This window comes from Tasmannia lanceolata, unplaced genomic scaffold, assembly GCF_043159265.1.
Source record: "Tasmannia lanceolata isolate RefF3 unplaced genomic scaffold, GAP_Taslan_0.1 ptg000003l, whole genome shotgun sequence".
NCBI lineage: Eukaryota > Viridiplantae > Streptophyta > Magnoliopsida > Canellales > Winteraceae > Tasmannia > Tasmannia lanceolata.
The window spans coordinates 12,818,671-12,834,126 of NW_027518680.1; the positions used below are offsets into that span (position 1 = coordinate 12,818,671).

The following is a 15,456-nucleotide window of genomic DNA, read 5'->3' on the forward strand; positions in this document are numbered from 1 at the left end:
GATTGAATGCCATTGTAGTATGAGGTTGTTTGAATGCCATTGTTACAGGTTGTATTCCAATATGATGGACTCATTCGGAATAAAGGGATTTAAAAAAAAAATTATATCTATATTTACCGACGGTCCCTGATCGTCGGTGATTCTAACAATCATACTACGGCCATACATTTTCAGCAACGGTCCTGTTAGCGTTGGTGTCTATACCAACGCTGTTTATACCAGTGTTTAAAAACGCGGATTTGACGCGGAACGCGGCCAAGAAAAATCCTTGTTGACTCGGCGCGGACGCGGCCAAGAACGCAGTTAACACGGTTGACAAGGTCATAACTCGGGAGAGTCAAAGGAGTTTATTGACTCTGTAAGGCAAAACGCGGATGTGGTGAAACGCGGAATGCGGCCGAGGTAAAAAGGAGTCGACTCGGGGGAGTTCCTTGCCGAGTCAAGGAGTTTTTAAACACTGGTTTATACCAACGCTCAGAAAACGTCGCTGAATGGGGATATTCACCGATGGTCCCTAACCGTCGGTGTATTCACCAACGCTCACAAAACGTCGCTAAATGAGCTATACACCAATGGTCTTGAGCGTTGGTGTAGTTACCGACGTTCACAAAACATCGGTAAATACACGTATCCAAAGGCCATGTGGATCTTTTAATGATGGTCCTGACCGTCGGTGTAATTTACATACACCAATGGTTTACTTAAAACGTCGGTGATTATACCAAACACCAAGCCGGTATAAACGAAAGCACCGACGGTTTGCAAGTAACGTCGGTAAATACCTTTAGGCACGGTAGCATCAGTGATGTTCACTAAAAGCGTCGGTGTAAGTTACACCGACATTCATTGGCATATACACCGACGGTCATGACTGTCGGAGAGAGAGAGAGAGAGAGAGAGAGAGAGAGAGAGAGAGAGAGAGAGAGAGGTCAAATGGTGGGAAAACGTTAGCCAGCCGTCAGGGGAGGGGGGGGGGGGGGGGGGGGAATAGCCTACAAGGGGGCGGGGGGACTTTCATCAGTTGAATTGTTGCATCATTCATTGTAGTCAAGGTTGGATATTTAATTTAGCTTCCACAGTTGTGTTTTTATTTCTTATGGTTTACCAATTGTTTTTATGAGATGACTTCCTTAGTTTATGCTCTGTATATTGATGATTTGTTGAGATGCCTTCCATGACTATGGACTTGAGTCTTGGTTGTGTGGCGCTGTTGTTTGCCCAAGGCCGGGACCCGGTTTGGGACACGGCAATGATATTCTGTTCTTGGATTTCAATAAGGATAAGGATTCTTAATCTAGTTTCCATTCTATATTATAACTGAGAGTAGCGAAAGTTTTAGAATATGCTTGGCCAATCATATGAGTTATTGTTGGTGAAAAACTGTGAGTTCTTGTAAGGATGTAGAAATGGTTTAAGTTTTACAATTGACTATAATTTTCAAGCTCCTCAACTCATGAGGTACCCGGTTGTGTTCTTCCTTGAGGCTCATGTTCATGTCTCCTTATTTGAACTCATTGTTTTAAATTTCAGCCGAAAATTTGGTTGGCTCCGAAATCAATAAATTTCGGATTTCGGTTTCAATTTCGCCCGAAAATAGGTCATTTTGACCGAAATTGTAATAATTTCAGCCGAAATGACCGAAATTCGCAAAAAAAATAAATAATAAATTCGATTTCAGTAGGGACCAGAACCGAAATTTAAATCCATGTTTGAACTTGACCTGACTGCAACCATCCACTTATGATAATAGATAGAAAAAGAAAAGAAAATTGAAATATGGGGGCTTAGTTGAGAAATCAAATTGGGGCCTTAAAATGTGCTCATGGGAGTCTCTTTTTTTTTTTTTTTAATCATGAAGAAGGTGAGGAGTAAAGAGAGACGAATTTTGCAAAACCGGAATATTTGCTTCTCAAATAGTGAAACCGAGGTTTACACTAGCCCAAAATCCACAACCGAAATAGAAGAAGAACAATCACCAACAACAACAATATGCACTTCAAACATATATGATTGAAAGAACAAGAACACAAGATAAGAACAATAAAAAGAACCCTTCAAAACATAGAGAAAATAGGGCAAGTTGGCTCGTTGCATCAAAAGCTTGCAAACAATACAGCTTCAATGGAGGTCTCCCTATAGTTGAGAGTCTCTACAAAAGTTCCAGCAAATAGAAGTAAATGGATATAGGCTTAGTCCATGGAAAATAAAGAGTGAATAGCTTAGGGAAGGTTGTGGTGCGTATGGAGAAGTGGAAACTTAATTGATTTGGGAAGTGGTGGTGGGTTTAGAGTTTCAAGTAGAGTTTGAATTTGAAATAAGAGGGAAGTTGGAAATTTGAGAAAAAGATGGAGCAATATGTGTGACTCACACATGGGCAAGCTAGGCAAAATTATCAAGGACCACCAACTTGGGTTGGGCCCAATCTGAACCCGATGAGTTAAGATTTTTTATTGGGTTGGGTTGGCCTTCCCTTGCATTGGGCTGGGCTAGGCTAGGGAGTTGGGGAGTAGGGTTGGAAAAAGCCAACCTGATTTAATTCCAGGTTGGTTAAGGGTTGACGCCTTGGGCAACCCAACCAGACCCGACATGTTGATCCTGATTTAATTGCGACCCGACCCAAATCAGAACCCAATGTCTATTTTTGTATTTTTTTTTTCTCTATTTTTGACCCTGGTCCAACCCGATCCAATATGAGAAATCTTAGACAGGTTGGATCAGGGTTGAGAAACTTAAAAGAGGGTCGAGTTAAGGTTGACGTACCCTTCTCAACCTGAGGTTTGAGTTGGGTTAGGATTGGCCTCAACCGGCTCCAACTTGCCCAAGTTGCACCCCTACCATCCGTAACCTATATTGAATAACTTTTATCTCTCATCGATCCATAGCTGTCAAAATAGTAATAACAGCCATCTACAAGAAGCCAAACTGGTTCTTGTCCCCCTAAGTGGAGCATGCACGCACCAGTAAGAAAGAAATATCTCATTCTTAGTACCTTTGTGAGCTCTTGGACATAGGAAGTGAGAGATATATAGTCCTGGCCTGCCAAGCCATTTCACATCAACTTCTTTTTTTAATGTTAGATGCACAGTATTGAGGAAGTGTGGGCCAACACCTGCAGAGAGAATTCATGCCAGCATTTTGTTTTCATTAAAGAAGATCCATTCATGAACTAAAAAATATTCCACACCCTCTTACATGCATACTTCTTCCAATAAACTTTATAAATATCTCCTTCCCACTTGCATCTACCAAAAAAAAAAAGAGGAATAAAGGGAAAAAAGCAATATTAAATGAGCACATGATCTATCAACGATTTTTTGGAGCTTTTGGTGGCATCTATTTGGAGAAAAAGAACTTATGAAATAAGGAAATCTATCCTGAGCTGCAATCATGTTGGATGTGCTGCAACATGATTGCAACATGCTAGGTGCAATTAGTGGGTTCCCCTTAAACTTGTAAGTTAATTACCTTAGGAATCGTGTGTTTTATTTATAGCCGTTGGATCGTAATGGTCTTAGATAAGGGGCTTATACATTAAGCCTCATTGTTCCCTCTCCTAGTTTGAGGAATTGTAGACCTGGCAAACGGGTGGGTCGGGCCGGGTCAACCCGCAGGTCACCCGCAAATTCAAACAGTTGCTTATTTTGGGAAATGTTATCACTGGATTTTGATGAGGGCGGTATGGCCGGCACCGTAGGATGATCCAACCGCCCATTAGATGGCCCACAGGCTAAATAGGTGTTGCCCCAAAAATCATTTCAATAGGTTGATCCTAACCCTCCGATCTATAGAGGGTTAGGATCAAGTGATCAACCCTCTAACATTCAAATCGGAGGGTTGGGATCAACCTATGGTGCTAGCCATAACCTATTCAGGCATCAAACCCTTAAAAAATAGATTAGCATGACAAAATCACCATCCTTGGCAATAGAAAAAACAGCCATCTAACTAGATTAGCATAACAAAATCACCACCTTTAAAAAAGCGGGTGCCCGCGGGTTGACCCGACCCAACCCGTGTTTTTGCGGGTTGGGTCACCCGCGGGTTAGTTTTGACGGGTCACTAAAACTCAGACCCGTGCCCGCAAATTTGTGGGTGGGTCGGGTCGACCTGCGGACACGGGTCGCGTTTGCCAGGTCTAAGGAATTGCATAAGGGAACACACGAAGAAAGCCCCTTGACAGGAGGAGAAAACCTCCTCCCTTGCTGTAGCCCAATTCAGGGTACTCTCTAAGCTCTGTCCTCTCCCTATTCCCATCTTTACATCATGTTCATTGGTTCTTTTTTTTTTCTTTTTTTTTTGAAATAGCATGTTCATTGGTTCTCTGCGTTAAGGATTTTCAAAACTGATGCACCTTCTTATGTCCTAAAGATGGAGACATTTCTAGTGTTATCAACACAGTACAAGCTACTGTACATAAAATAAAATAAGGCCACCTTTCAGTATATATTTATGTACACAATTGGTTGAGGTGATGAGTTTGAACACCCATGATGTTGATTTGTTGTCTGCACTTTACTCGTGATTCTAACTTTGATATGATTTCCTTCCAAATATTTTGTTCCTAATTTTGCAAAATTATAATATCTTTTTAAAAAATAAAAATAATATTTGGCATATAGACGTAATGTGGTATATGAGTGCACAGAGGTAAATAGTATGACAATAAAGGTAAGATGTTTTCTTAAAAAATCAACATTAAATCTTCCAATAAATATTTTAAATCAATTAAAAGCAATATAGACACTTCGATGGTTCGAGTTTGGACGACTCCTACTCAAGGCTTCTTAAAACTCAATTTCGATGGTTCGAGTTTGGGCATTCCGGGGTCAGCTGGAATTGGGAGAGTCCTAATGGGCGAGAAGGGGTTCGACGAAGTGAGCTTTCTCTGGGCCAATTGGGGACACAGAATATGACCAAGCTAAAATTAGAGCAGTCTTACAAGGAATCTAAATAATAGATGAAGGCATCCTTAGTAGTTTGATTGTTGTGGGAGATTCTCTTAACGTGATCAAGTAGTTGGATGGAACCCATTCTCATCCATGAAGGTTCGTGAAGCTGATAGATGAGATCCATGAGAAATTAGCCGGTTTTAGTATAAGGTTTCAACTTGTGAAAAGATCAGCTAATGGTGAGGTAGATAAGCTGGCCCAAGATGGTCGGAAGGGTTGAGTTGGAAATTTTTGGATTCTTACTTCCATGATGTTAGCTTCTCTTGTATTTTTGTTGTTTTTCCTTTTCCTTTCGTTTTAGCCTTGACCATCTCAGTTGTGGGTCTCCACTTTCATTTTATAATATATTGCTCTTAGCCATTCAAAAAACAGACTATTAAATATAAATATAATTGATAAATATATTAGAGATCAATAAATAATAAAAAAGGGTGGTCCAGTGCACGAGGCTTCCACCATTGCGGGGTCTGGGGAGGGCTAGATGTACACAGCCTTACCCCTGCTTTACAGAGAGGCTATTTAGATCAATAAATAAAAAGGAAATAAAAAATTAAATGAATAATTCTTACAAAAGCTTGATAGAATGACCTAGCTATATGAGATTTAAGTATAAATAAGGAAGTAAAATAAATGAATAAATATTAAGCACTAATGATGAAGGGTTAGCACTTTCCTTATTTCAACTATCACCTTTCCAATGCTGATCTCAAAATTGTTGTGTAACAAATAGAGAAGAGAAGTGGGCCATGCATGCGATGTCAAAGAAACGATCTGATGGACTAGTGTGAAAGATAAATTTGAGAAAAAGTTCCCTTTTTGTCTTTTTGTAGAAGAAGAAAAGTAAGAGAAGAAGCCCCTATTTTTCTTTTTTTGTAGTTGTAATGTTAATAAAATCCCTAAAAAGTGGATATATTGCTAGTAAAAAAAGGAAACATGACTTATTTTTTTTTTGAATGGCAAAGAATTACATTAATAAAGAATGAAACCCAGGAAACCATCCGGCAACAAGTTGATCAAAGATAAAGAAATACCAAAAGAAAAAGAGCCAAAAATGCCGAACCAAGACCCCTCAAGGAGGAAGGAAATCGAAGACTTCCAATGACGCCCTAGAAGCTCCCTCCCTTGCTAGAAAAGGAAATAAGATTTTCTATATGGTATTTTGAGATTTTTAGAGATATTAATTTTGAAAAAGCTTGGGAAGATTTTGAAACATAATTTATATCAATTGTTTATTATTATTATTTGCTTTAGGTGAGTTTGATATGTATTTGAATGTTGGTTTTATTATTATTTACATATAAAATAATTAAATTTAAGAGTTTACAATGTTACACACTTTTCTTATAAAAGTTGGCCACAAAGTTTAAAAGTTTGAGAGGGTTTTTGTAAATATTGAGGAAATGTTCTATTTGGAGGCTACATCAGATGGTTTTTCATTTAGCCAGAAAGAAAAGAAAGATGTCCTATTGCTGTTAGTAACTGCTCTATGGGGTCTACTTCACCACTTACACAACAACTTGTATGTAACAGAGAAAAAAGGTGTTCTCCTAAGTATTTTTAACTCTCCTCAACTACTTGTGTTCTCTCTCTCCCTCTTTGGTAAATTTCAAAGCCATTCGAGCCCACCCATATGATGATAGGATTCTCCAAGCCATCATTTTGAAGCTTCCTCTAGTCAGACAATCCTAACCATTGAACTTGATCACTTGATGTTGGCCATTGCACATTTCCAAACAATTATCGAATGGTTGGGATTGTCTTATTAGAGCGAGATTCAGCTAATGACAACTCCATGTCATTGGATCATTCCAACGTCACATGGGTCGGCGTAGATGAAACTTGTCATGCCCCAATTTTCTAATGACCCTTCAAAACTTAACCCTAAAATGACTATTATCCATAGGGATAGCAATCCGGAGTTTATTTTATCCTTGGATAGGCTTGCTATATATCTTTTGTTCATGTCGAGAACAGCCACAATGGGTATAGTGTTTGATTATGTAAATCATGTTTTAGCTCAACCTGGTTGAATCCGAATCTTGTAAGACCTTTTTCGTTAGCTCATCACTGAAATCTTTAGATTGTGAAACAACCAATTACTCGAGCTTAAGCCGTTGGAAATGGCGTTATTTAATCTTGTATATTTTAACACTCCCCCTCACGTGTGGCCCCTCTTTTTAGGGTTGACCTACACCATGGCACATGTGGCCCCTCTTTTGGGTTTGGCCATGTGAATTTTTAGTAACAAGGAGTTTTGAACTTAGGACACCTTTGCTCTGACACCATGTGAAACAGCCAATTACTCCAAAAGCTTTAGCTGTTGGAGATGGTGTTATATATTTGATTTCTTATACTTTACATAGATCATGTTTCTCACTTAAATTAGACTGAGAGGCTGTTTGGGTTGGAAAAAGATTTTAGTGTGTTTGTTTAACACATTTTTATGGATTCTCTTCCAAAATCTAAAAAATTCTTTGTCATGTAGCAAAATTTTGAAACCTACTAGACTTGAAATTTATTTTAATAATTTTTACCCCTGCATCCAAACAGCCCTTAGATTTTTGGGAGATAAAGTGAAGGGATTGGGGCCATAGTTTCAAAACTCCCCCACGTTGTTGTCGACTCACCTGAGTCAACTCCATTTTACCTTAGCCGTGTTCTTGTCCAAGCCTGTTTTTTGCCCTCTAAAGTCAATCAAAACTAATCTATCTACCGAGTTATGACAGCCCCAGCCAAATACTTGATCATGCTATACTGAGTTGACTAGGATTTGCTTTGGCCACATTTTGGCCCGCAGCTACATTTTGAAGCACTATTAGCGCCAACTTCAAGCCTGTCTGCTCTCATTGGTGGTAGTAGTGGGACTCCACATGCGTTCCCATGACACATCATTGCTTTTATGCTATAATTGAAACTTAAATATGCTTGGGTAATTCAGACAAAACAGCTTTTTAAAAAATGAGTCACCAAGAGAGAAACCTAAATAAGCAATCTTATTATTTTTTCTCCTCACTATTGTAGGAACAAGAATGAAGTGCAATTAACTACAATCAATCATGAGAGTGATGTAATGTGACTACTAGAAATTTAATGGAAATATGCCCCACTAACCCCTAGTGACTGGTGACTAGTTGTATGTTTACAAGTACACGTATGTTTTTCAAATGAAGAATGCTCCAGTCCAAATGTTTAGACACCTTTGGCACAAACCCCGCCAATCAGGAGGTGTTCCACTGTTGTTATAATGTTCAATAGTTTAGTAGTACAAAAACATCCCTGTACCTCATCTGTAAAAAATCAGAGATCTTTTGAAGTCTACTTCCTAAAGCTTCTGAAACAAACCAAAAATATGCCCACTTGCCATTTTCTTTGCAAGTGTATAGTGCCCTTGGTGTTCCACCAAAGTTGAATCCCCTCAAAGAGCATCCCCCGTCAAAGTTTGCAAATTTTCAGCAAGCTTTATCGTAGGTATAAAGCAATTGGTACTTCTAATGTTAATCAGCAATGGCCAACCTTGTTTCCCTCTAAAAGCATTCCTTGGTCAAGGGTTTAAGACTTTAGTATAAAATAGCTAATCCATGGTTTATGTTAGTCCTTAGTCGTACAAGAAGGGTACGTATAGATAGTGTATTTGATAATCTACAAAAAGGAGCGAGTAAACACTCGGGGGAAGGGGGTTGTCATAATAAAGAGTTGTTGAGCATTGTATTACTATTAATATATTAAGGGAAGTGATAAATCCTCCCCTTTTGATTACTTGGGACACCCAGCAGCAGTGTATCAATGACTGCAGAGGGGCTGATGTCCCTAGTAATCAAAAGGGGCGGATATATCACTTCCCTATATTAATTACCATCTGAAGTATGGAAAGTGTAAGAGCATTTATGTACTTTCTTTAAAGGAGATAACCTAAGCTTTTGTAATTTGCTCTTTAAACTAAGTATATCCCAAAAAGGAGATTATAACTGGTGCTTTTATTATATTTTGAACTTTTAAAAGGGACTGATCACAATGAAGTCATACAATTGTAAAGAAACTTCATCACCAGCATTCTCCTCTTTTTCTTAGAAAGAAAGATTCCCCATCCATGATAATGCCAAAAGGTATGTAAGCAAGTTGGGGTTTTTCTAGTGCAAGCAGTAACTCAATTAAATATGCCCAACTTGGGCATTTGAGTACATAGGATTACAAAAGCTATAACACAACAATTAAGTAAGACAAAACTATGAGAAATATCTTCAAAAATGTTTATAATATTTTATTGGCACTACCATGTTTTATTAATTGCACAAACTCAGCTTTCTTTTCTTCTTTAATTGGTTTGTGAGAACCTTTTGGGAATCATAACAACTTTTGACAGTTCTTTAAATATTAAAAGACTAGAAGAATTAGTGCAATTATCAAAACATGGTTATGCTGATATCATTTCCCTGTATATCTTCCCTCAGAGGGATTTGCTAGCGTCCATTGCATAAGGCATTTCGCAGATGGCTAATTGCATGTGAGAGCAGCCACACAGGCACACTTTTCAGCAGATTTTGTCTTCATTCATGAGGTGGCTGTTCTCAAATGCAACGTGCCATCTGCGAAATGCCTTCTACGATGGACACTAGCAAATCCCTCCCTAAGAAACATATTTTCTGCTTTATTCATTCCCTTGGGTGCTGGTCGATGATCATGGTCGTTGGAAACAAAAATCCTGAATAGTGTGGCTTTGATTAAAAGGGAGAGAGGGCATAGAATTTTCTAGATAAATATTTTGGCCACTAACCTGATGAGAAATGGGCTATTTCTTTAAGAATTAAATAACTACAAAGCTTCCCAGATTCCACTTTCTTGACTTGATCTGAAATTCTATAACCAAAATACCCAAAAACAAGTTCTCATTATATGAGAAATCATAGGAGTTCTTATGAAAAACTATACGATCATTTCAAGATAACAGTGAAAGGAACTTTATTCAAACTAACATAATATCTTTTGGACACTCCAACAGAGTGGACAATTTTAGCAAACTCCCATAAAGAAAAAGTGCCCATTGACATTAATTATCAAGTCCCTTTTTCTATGATACCTGTTACCCTTTTTCTATGATACCTGTTACCCCATCTCTAAGTTATTCCAGCTACCCACCTTCAAACCATTGGTGGATCTTGTCTTCTTCCAAGTTACAAGCCACCCACTCCCCTTCCCCCCCTCCTCCCTCCCTCTCTCTCTCTCTCTCTCTCTCTCTCTCTCTCTCTCTCTCTCTCTCTCTCTCTCTCTCTCTCTCTCTCTCTCTCTCTCTCTCTCTCTCTCTCTCTCTCTCTCTCTCTCTCTCTGCTAGAAAACACTTTTATACCTATTTATGAAGTCATATTGCACAAGATCTATCTATACACATGTCGGTCTGCATAGACAATCACAAGGTTCTCTTTATGGATAGTACCTCATGGGCCTTGACATGGCCACATGCATATATAGAATTTCATGCGTGATTGAGAAAATCCACCAGGCAAATCCGATCCCATCATGCACAAATATATCACATATGAAATATTAAAAAGAAGCAAACCTTAACTAATGAACTGAGATTTTATGCGATTCGGCCAAGATGCCTACAACCACAGGTGAGAACCCGATCTTCCAGTATGAGAGGGCAAAATTACAAGAATTATAGTGGACTGATCCGAAACCCATAAACCTGAAATTATTTCCCCTGCTTCTCAACCAAGACCGTACGTACAGAAGGGAAACATGAGAGAAAACTCTCTCTCTCTCTCTCTCTCTCTCTCAGCGCCTCCTCTTTGCATCCGCTACACAAAGAGACTCCCCCCGGGTAAGAGAAAAACTTGTGCTTAAGAGCTTAATAACTAGGTTTTTCCATAGGGAAATGATATCAGCACAACCATGTTTTCATATTGACCCTAACTCGTCTTGTCTTTTATTATTTAAAGAGTTGTCTGAGGTCATTACAGTTTCCGAAAAGCTCTCTCAAACCAATTAAAAAAGAAGAGACAAGATGGGATTGTGCAATTAAAAAAACATGGTTGTGCTGATATCCTTTCCCTTTTCCCAAACCTATAAAATTTTCTAATTTAACTTCCACCGAATCCCCCAAAACCATGGGAACAAGGATAACTTTCCCAACAATATTCTAGGATTTTTAGTTTCACATGCTTACATATATGACATACATGTTTGCTTGTGCATATTCCCTTTTGTGCAAAATCCAAGGTGGGAAAACATCCACAAAACAGAACTATATCCAACCAATCTTCACCTTCACCTAAAATAACCCAATCTTCTACTTCTTGGTTGGCTTTATTAAACGCCACCGCACCCAACATATTACCAAGACTTTTTCTCTCTTCCCCAACATCTCCCTCTCTCTCTCAGTTGATAAAAATGGGAAGGAAATGCTCTCATTGTGGGAATAATGGTCACAATTCAAGGACTTGCAGAGGAAATATAGGTGGGCTAAGGCTATTTGGAGTGCAACTTGACTTAGATTCTCCCTTGAAGAAGAGTTTTAGTGTGGAAAGCTTATCTTCTGCTTCTTCTTCTTCATCGTCATCATCATCTCGTGTTTCTGTTGATGATACCTCTGATAAAGTGTCCAATGGCTATTTATCTGATGGTCTCATTGGCAGAGTCCAAGAAAGGAAAAAGGGTGAGTAACTGTGTTTTACTTTTCTTCTTCTTTATTTAATCCTAATTGATCCCTTTTTTATCTTCTTTTCTTTAGTAGTTGTTTCTCATTTTGGTTTAGTTGTTTCATGTTCTGATCATATGCCTCTTTTGTTCTAATGTTCCAAGTTCGAATTCTTTGATTATTTTTGTAGAACCCAAGTGTTTGGATTTTCTTTTGGTTGGTTCTACTAGTTTAAATTTTCTGAACTTTCTCACCAGAATCCATGTTTTGATTCTGGGATTACTCATTTTTTTCTGCATATAAACACAATGAAAGAAATATGATTTGTTTGCATGTTCTGATTTTAAGATTGCTATGTTCTGTTTTTCATACTAGCTTGAAGTCCTTAATTTTCTTTTTTCACAAGAACCCAAGTTTTGTTTCTTGAAGGTTTGATACGGGAATGGCAGTATCTGGTTTGGCTTGTGTTCAGCATAAGGGAAATTTGGTTTCATTGCATTTGTTCTGTTTTCTTTGCTAACTTGAATTTTTAATTATTTTCAGCTGAACCAAGTTTTGATTCTGGGTCATGCATCTTTAATTAACAATTTTAATTTCAACCCCAAGTTTTAGATTCTGATATTGGTTTTATTTACCCTTTGTTCTCCTTCAGATTTTCTCAGAGATTTTAGTCTCAGTCTCGACACTAATTGTTGCTTTTATTATTGGTAGTTTTATGATTTGGGTAATTCAATAATTTTCTTTGGTGAATAGGAGTTCCATGGACTGAAGAAGAGCATAGGACATTTCTAGTTGGGCTTGAGAAACTTGGCAAGGGTGATTGGAGAGGTATTTCAAGGAACTTTGTGATCACAAGGACTCCAACCCAAGTTGCTAGTCATGCTCAGAAATATTTCCTCAGACAAACCACCCTCAGTAAGACAAAGCGCCGATCCAGCCTCTTTGACATGGTAATGTTTCTACTGGTTTCCATTTTAACCATGTCCAATTCTTGATAAAATTAAGAGAATCCACTGATCCTGGTTGATTTACAATGGACACTAATGAGTGTTTTTATACAGAACACTCAAAGGGATTAACATCGCAAGTAAGGTCTCACAAGTGAGATACGATCATTCAAGATTAGGCAATCAAATTAGATTTAGTAGTTATTCTAGATTAGGTTAATCTTGGTTTCTATATTTATCTTGATCTTTTGCTATGTTAATCCCTTTGAGTGTTCTGTATAAACACTCTTTAGGGTCCATTGTAAACCAACCGGGATCAGTGGATTCTCTTAATTTTGTCATTGTATCAGAGCTATTGCCTCACGGCAGGTTCTGGGTTCAAAACCCAACAACTCCTTGATATTAAAATTCCACGTGTACAGCCAACCCAAAAAAGGGCCACATGTGAGGGGGAGTGTTGAAGTATGATTAAATGATTAAATAACACCTACTCTAACCACTTAAGCTTTTTACAATTCTGAATGAAGAAATCAACCCAATTCTTTCTTTTTCGATCTTTTGCAGGTAGGAAATTGTACCACACAAGGTCATCTTACTGATTCTAACCACAAAGATCCTATTTTCTCATGTGAATTGCCTGTTTCTTCAACGTCTCCTTACAGAAAATATCATGAAATTCATGAAAATGCCCCTCTAATTGATCTAAATTCATTACAACTTGAACCCAAATCAGAAAATCATCAATCAGATTCATGTCTTTATGTTATGCCCGTTTGCTCATCATATGGATGGTTTGATTCATCTCATGGTTTTGTTTCTCAACCATGTTCTTCCATAACAAAGTCTAATGTTCCTCTTGAGCCTCCCAATCTAGAACTCACCATTGCTTCTCCAAGGCCGTTGGATCAAAGTAAATCTTCCCAGAGCTCTCTCCTGGCTGGAACTATAACTGTGACTAGAGAAAATTTACATTGAAGACTCACCACGCTTACGAGGATCAGATGTTCTTTATGTATTCAGATATTTGAAACATGATCTGTTTCTTTTGGGTTAGCTTAATTATCCAAATAAACAGAACTGTTGATGCATAAATAAAAGTAGAATTATTAAGAACCTTGTGTATGTGTGACTGTGTCATAGATGACAAAAGGAAAACCAGCAATTTTTATATGGTGTTTTTTAAGCTGGAATAGTAGCTGTGCAGAAGAACAACCCAGCTTTAATAGAATTGTAAGCATTCCAAGTTACCTCAATGGGCCTCTTTGGAAGCCTAAAATATTCTTTGCATTGAGTTTTATATGCAAAGCGCAAATGCAACCAAAGCAAATCCTAGTTGAAAGAGAGTCGACTCGGATGAGTGTGAGTCAAAGGTATTTTGATTGACTTGATAGGGAAAAATGCAGACTTAGAACTCGTCCAAGTTGAAAGAGAGACGACTCGAGCGAGTCGACGATGGGTGCAGAAAGTTTTGAAACAGTGTTTTTAACTTAATCTTATTCGCAAGTGGGACATTAAGATCTCTCTTGAAGCCATTAGCTATATCATTTCTAAAACTATCATAATCATTACATGAAAATAATCATATTTAACTTTACAACCATTTGCACATAGGATTATATGCAAATACATTTTAGACGTATCCGAAGAGGACCTAAACTAATTGTACATGCAAATCAAGGGAGATTTTGGTAGCATCAAAAGAGGGCCCAATTAAGATGCCTGTAAATTAAGCAATATAGACTTGGGTCACCTCAAAAAGCAGCCAACTAATGTTCTAAAGATCTTTCATAAAATGGGCATATGAGAGTACTTAGAATGTCTCTAATTATCTACAACCTACTAAAACCTCTTATCATCTGTTTTTACAGAGAAAAGTACTTTCACTAACCCCACATAGTGAACAGCCTAAGCAGAGCTGACATGGTTGGTGCAGAGTCAGTAAGAAGAGCTGACAATGGTTGGTGCAATCGGTGGCCCTTCTCAAATGTATATTCACACATTTCATGCTTAAAGTCACGCTTACTTACCACAAGGATTATTTAACTAAGTAGGTAATTTTTTATCTTAAATGAAAGACTCTTACAAGTTTGTATTGATTGGAAATACATAATCTCTGTAAGGATTACAACTTTTGCTTGACCATAGTTCGAAAATGGCGAGTCAACCGGACTCGGCAAAAAAACTGGGTCTAATTTGTGTATCAGCCGATTTCCGTAGACTTGACCAAGTTGTAGCTTTACTTGTAAGTTACTTCAAAATATAATTAAGAAAAAAATTAAATCATATAATCTTACCTTTAAGGCCCTGTTCGTTTGAGATTGTGATAACCAATTGTGAGCCTCCCAGCCGATTATTCGACTCAAAATTAATGTAATTTTGAGTCTTTGACTCCAATAATCAGTTGGGGGCTTACAATCAGTGGTCTTAATCTCAAACTAACAGGGCCTAAGCCTAGTTTATGAATCAAATTCATGGACCTTTTCTATCATGTGAGGGTTTTCAGTTAGATTTGAGTTGGGTTGAACTCGGCTATTCAAAAATAAATATAACTGGAAAAAGAAACTAAGAAAGTACTACAAAATGTCCTCTTGCTGGCCTTTGAGCCTCCTTAATCTTGTTGTATATTTCTTTTTCTTTCAATGAATTCTAGCCGGGGTCCTGCCTAACCCCAGCTTACTCATCAAAAATAAATAAAAAAATGTCCTCTTTTGTTTGTCCAATTTACTATGCAGTACCATCCGATATTTTGAACTCTGATTTGACTTAATGTGTTTTTAGATACATTAAAGAGGGGGATAAACTCTAAAGTGCACCATTTCCAAAGTGCAAGTAGTAGCAAACCTTCCAAAATATCAGGACACTAGTAGTATCTGTCCACATGTGCGTTGAAGGAGACTATACAAGGTATCAAAATGTGAATTGAATG

General features: G+C 37.9%; 1 protein-coding gene across 1 annotated transcript; it reads left to right on the forward strand.

Moving 5' to 3' along the window:
* Positions 1-11,134: 11,134 nt before the first annotated feature.
* LOC143851672 (transcription factor MYBS3-like) lies at positions 11,135-13,643 on the forward strand. Its single transcript, XM_077361164.1, has 3 exons — positions 11,135-11,601; positions 12,337-12,533; positions 13,095-13,643. The coding sequence occupies exons 1-3, from the start codon at positions 11,337-11,339 to the stop codon at positions 13,503-13,505; spliced, it is 873 nt and encodes a 290-aa protein (XP_077217279.1). The 5' UTR covers positions 11,135-11,336; the 3' UTR covers positions 13,506-13,643.
* The last annotated feature ends 1,813 nt before the right edge of the window (positions 13,644-15,456 follow it).